Source organism: Cucurbita pepo, chromosome 12 (genome assembly GCF_057944985.1).
Source record: "Cucurbita pepo subsp. pepo isolate OVF chromosome 12, ASM5794498v1, whole genome shotgun sequence".
NCBI classification, from domain to species: domain Eukaryota; kingdom Viridiplantae; phylum Streptophyta; class Magnoliopsida; order Cucurbitales; family Cucurbitaceae; genus Cucurbita; species Cucurbita pepo.
In genome coordinates, this window is record NC_141809.1 from 11338330 (window position 1) to 11343820 (window position 5491).

General features: G+C 39.6%; 1 protein-coding gene across 1 annotated transcript; it reads right to left on the bottom strand.

The window, feature by feature from the left end:
* Positions 1-3455: 3455 nt before the first annotated feature.
* LOC111784385 (ribosome-inactivating protein luffaculin 1) lies at positions 3456-4510 on the bottom strand. Its single transcript, XM_023665092.2, has one exon. The coding sequence runs from the start codon at positions 4497-4499 to the stop codon at positions 3642-3644; it is 858 nt and encodes a 285-aa protein (XP_023520860.2). The 5' UTR covers positions 4500-4510; the 3' UTR covers positions 3456-3641.
* Between the last annotated feature and the right edge of the window lie 981 nt (positions 4511-5491).

Here is a 5491-nt window from a genome sequence, read left to right on the forward strand (position 1 = left end):
GTGAGAAAAAAAAAACAATATTCAGTTCTTGTCCAGAAAGAACGAAGAATTTGATTTGAGGATAAATCCTTTTAAAGAAAGAGGGGATGATATGAATCCAACAACTGATCACTTCCATGTACCCAAACTTGCAATTACAAGAAGCAATACAAAGAAGATTCAAGAATCAAATCAAGAAAATAATAGAGTGGCTGATGTTGGAAAGTGATTAGAAGATTGCCATGGGTAGTTGAACTACCAATTAAGACAATTTATGAATGTCTTATTTTGTTCAATTTGCATTTAATAGCATTTATTAATAGTGTGTATGAATGCCTCATTTTCTTCAATTTGTATTTAACCGCATTTATTAGTGATTTGTGGTTGGTGGCTGAACTTTATTATGTTACGGTTATCTTTCGGGCCTATTTAAAGACATGTAATATTTATGTTTGAATGAATGGTTGAATACAGTAAAAAAACCTTTGTGTTTCCATGATACCCTTTCAGTGTTATTCTTTTTCAAATATTGCTCTAGGTTTGATGTTTAAACCAATTCATTAAATTAGTTTTGATCAAGCTAATTCTGGAGTGAATTGTCTTGGTATCTAAGAGTGACCATCATAGATTCCAAGTTCGATCTAAGAGTCATTCATCTTCTAACCAGCTCTTGGTTGGAATCAATCCGTTAAGTTAGCTTTCTCTATGAACGTTTTGCAAAGATTCTAGAAGGACATCTAGCTTTGCAAATTCCAGCATTGTAGGCGCTTATCACTCACTAACGATAGAACGCTCCGATATCGCTTTGTGAAAATACTACTTACGTATTTGTGAAGGAGATGTCGAGAGGGGAGAGACAAGGAAACAAAGAATGACCTTCTCTATTGATCTGTACTTCTTTGCTCTCTGTTTTTTGCTCTGACAAACCGATTAGGTATTTATACCTTTTCTAACACTAATAATAGGGTGAGAGAAACGCTCATAAACCCCTACCATCATTCCGTAACAAAGCCGTGTGCTTTTTTTTTTTCACCTGTCTCTTACCAATTCACTTTAACATAAAAATTTACTAAGTTAACATTAAGTTTATTTTAAACAAAACTAACCTTCACCATTTAAGTTTATTCCAACAAAACTCTCCCATAAACTTAAATGCTATATTCAACGGTTCCACATGCGCCGGTTTCGTTTTCTCGAGCTCAGTCGTGATTTCTTCAATTTCCTCTTCTTGCCCTTGAGCAACAAACTAAGCTTGTCCTTTTTTGACGAGACTTCTTCATTTGGAGCTTCTTGAGAATAGTCCATTTGAGACACCAACTCCTCATTTCTCTCGTTCTCAGCCACGCTTGACTCAGACGTCATAGCTCTTTCGGTTTACTCAATTCCCTTCACAAGTCCACAACGACATTTTCCACTTCCATTTTTGCCTCCTCCATTTCGGCTTTTATCACGAGTGATTATCTCAATCGTGTGTCATAAATTCACTACCTCCTGTTGGACCCGATTCAGGTTCACGTCGAGTGAGTCTCTCTGTTGAGTTAGTATCTCTATACTTTCTCTCTCCTCACTAGCTCTTCTACTAGCTGATCAATCTCCATTAACAAGTCATTCTCTTTCTCTACACATTTTTCAATTTTCTTTCACAAGCCGAGAGATTACCTTCTCATTCTGTTCCTTCTCCTATTTGAGATAGAAGAAACTCTCACTCAGCTCAACCACTTCCTTCTCTAACCTTTTAATCTTCATTTCTAAATCTTTCTTTTCTTCTTCCATTTTCTCTTCCATTCTCTTCCTCTTTCTTCTTTCTTCCTCAAATTGTCTTTCCCGCCATTGGAGCTCTCTCTCTTCGATCTCAAGCTCTCTGTTATCCAGTTGTTCATCTTCTTCAATTTTCTTGTCTCCGCTATCGTGATTTCGCCAAATCCGCTGTGTATCACTTCATTTCCAACAGTTTCCAGTGCCTCATGACTACCGCCATCGTCTTTTGCACCGCCGTGTTCTTTTGTTTTCAACTCTTCATTTTGGGCCATCAAGAGATTGCCTTCGTTTGTTGCGTCATCCAAAGCTAGGTTGATCGTTTCTTCCACCTTTTTCTCGGCTCGACAATCTCTTGCAAAATGCCCCACTCTGCCACAATTGTAACATTTGTCGGAGTTATAATTATTCGCATAGTGACCATATTTTTGACATTTACAGCACTGAATGTTTGATCGACCGCCTCTTCCTCGACTGCGTCCTCTTCCACGCCAATTTGCTTGGCTCGACTATCTCTTCTCCTTATAATGTCCTTCATTTCTGCTGCCTTGACCACCTAGACCATTTCTGCGATTTCCACGACCTCTACCTTGAATATTTTGAGAGTAGAGTACCTTTTCTTCTTTTATTGATGCTTTGGTTTGAAGTGCTCGTCCACCATGAACGTCGCTAGGTCCTTTGACTCTTCTATCGCACATACAATATTCTCGAAGTTGTTGGTTAATGACCTCAAAATCTTCTCCACAACCCGTGTCTCGAGTAACATTTCTCCGTTTCAGTTTAGTTGGTTTACCACAATCTGTATGCGCTTAATGTAGTCAGATACATTTTCTGACTCCTTCATCTTCATGCTCTCCAACTCGGCACGAAGAGTTTGGAGACACACTTGCTTGACTCGGTCGGTTCCTTTGAACACTTTTTCTAAAGTGTCCCACGCTTTTTTTTTTGAAGTAGTTGCCCTAGTAATCTTCTCAAAGCCCGACTCGTCAACAACTCGGAATAGCATGTATAAGGCTGCCTTATCCTTTGATCGCAATTCTTTTAACGCCTTGTTTTGTGCCGCTGTATAACCCGTGGTATCCTTTGGTTCTTCGAAACCTTCTTCAACCACCTCCCATGCATCTTGAGAACCGAGAAGAACTTTCATTTGGATGCTCCAATTCTCGTAGTTCGTCTTCGTTAATCGCAGTAGCGGAATTTGACCATCATATTCGCTATTGGCTCTGATACCAATTTGTTAAAATAAGACTCACTAATTTGTGAAGTAATCTCACACTAACGATAGAACGCTCCGTTACCGCTTTGTGAAAATACTACTCGCGTATTTGTGAAGGAGATGTCGAGAGGGGAGAGACAAGGAGACAAAGAATACTGAAAAAACCTTTCTATTGCTCTGTGCTTCCTTTGCTCTCCGTTTTTTTCTTTGCTGAATTTACGGGTAAGAGTTTAGGTATTAATACATTTTCTAATACTAATAACAGGGTGAGAGAAACGCTCATAAACCCTACCATCATTCAGTAAAACAGCTCTGTGTCTTTTCTTTCACCTACCTCCTTCAAATTATCTTTCTTAACTTAACAAATTTACTAAAGTTAAGAGATTAAATTTATTTTAGACAAAACTATGCTTCAACATTTAAGTTTATTCCAACATGAAATACTCCACAATACGAAAGACTTCAGCATATAAGTTTATTCCAACGTGAAATACTCCACGATACGAAAGACTCCACAATACTTTATTATAGAAAGAAATAAAACACAAACACATAGCATTCACGCAGTTAAATGACATGAACATGCTTTTATTTCCACAGCAGGATTAAACACGGGAAATACAAACAACAGACACACTCTTGAAGGTGGAGTCCTAACCTTAATTATCATAATCTTCAACGCCGCCTTCTTCTAATTGTAGCTCAAAGCTGCAATATTTTGTGAGTTTAGTAGCAACTGGATGTTTTTGGTTACAACCTTGGAACTGACATTGGTTATTTCAACTCGTTGGCCTTGATCGTCTGTAATCAAAACCGGAGCTTTAAAAACTCCTTTATTTGTTTGTGCCAATTGAATTTGTTTGGAGAGAGCAGACCAGCTGTTTTCTAAACTGATAATCGCCAGACTTGGGACATCGTCTTTGGAAATTCTCTTAATCATTTGGGCCTCGATGTATCTGTATCTTGAAGCCTCAGCCGTGCACTGAATCACCACGATAAATGCCGCAGCAGCAGCCGTGGAGTCGTAATGAAACAAGGTTGTAATTGCATTGTCCAAAGCTGGGAATCCAAGGGGAATTTTTTCCCTTTTTTTGCCTGCCGCATTTTGAAGCTTTTCGTAATTGCCGGAGTATGGAAGTGTAATACGGGTGCTGTCTTTGAATACATATTTAGAAGCCAATTGGGCATCAGATTCGTTGAAGAAGTAGGAAGTTGAGTTCACGAGATACCCCATGATGTAAACGTTTGTTACATCTATTGCCACCGTGATGGCTTTCCCGTCATAATTGGAGAGTTTCACTTGTGTGTAGCGACTTGCGCCTGTTGCCGAGCCAAGCAATAGTGATATATTGTATACTTTGTCCTTGGATGGAAGAGCACTCCTCAGAGCTTCGATGAAGTTGCTATAGGATTTGGAATTCGAACCCAACAGGTTGAAGCTCACGTCACCCGCAACACAACTTGAACTTCCATGGAAGATGGCCAGAATTACCAAACAAAACACCGACACGCTATTCATCTTTTCGATTCGATTGTTTTGGATGGACATCTCAATATTCGGTATTTTATTTATAGAGAGTTTGGAATGCAGTGTTAGATCCCACGTTGGTTGAAGAGAGAAACGAAACATTTCTTATAAAGATGTGGAAACCTCTGATTAGCAGACGCGTTTTAAAATCGTGAGGCTGACGATGATACATAACATATCTAAGAGAATAATATCTATAGTAGTGAGTTTGAGCTGTTACAAATGGTATCAAAGCCAGAGACACCACGAGGCCAACAAGGGCGCGGGCTCCCAAGGGAAGTGGATTGTGAGATCCCACATCAATTGGAGAGGGGAACGAAATATTTCTTATAAGGATATGGAAACCTCTCCCTAGCAAACACGTTCTAAAATCGTGAGGTTGGCGACGATTCGTAACAGGCCAAAACGAACAATTCTGCTAACGGTGGGCTTAGTTTGTTACATGCAGCTAGTTTCCCATTAGCGGTGGGTTTGAGCTGTTACAAATGATATCATAGCCAGACACCGGGTGATGTACTAGCGAGGAGGTTAAGTTGCTAACAGGGGTGGACACGAGGCGATGTGTCAGCAAGGACGCTAGGCCTTGAAAAAAGTGGATTGGGAGGTCCCACATCGAGGCTAAAGCCCCCAAAGGGGGTGGACACGAGGCGGTGTGCCAGCAAGGACGCTAGGCTCCGAATGAGTGGATTGGTGGGTCCCACATCGATTAGAAAAAAAAACAAGTGCGAGCAAGAATGCTACGCGCGCCGAAGGGGGATGAATTATTAGATCCCACATCGATTGGGGTGAATTGTTAATTAAGACTACATTAAAGAAGAATCAAGCTTCATTATTCAAACTACTTCCATTGGCTTCATTTATTCTGGCGTGTTTACAAATTTTGAGTTGATGATAATCTAGAGTTAACAATGTTAATTATATAGTACTGTTCGTAGAAAAAGAAAAAGAAAAAGAAAAAGAAAATTACCATTGAAGACAAATTGGAGTCACGGATGGCAAATTTGTTTTGCTAC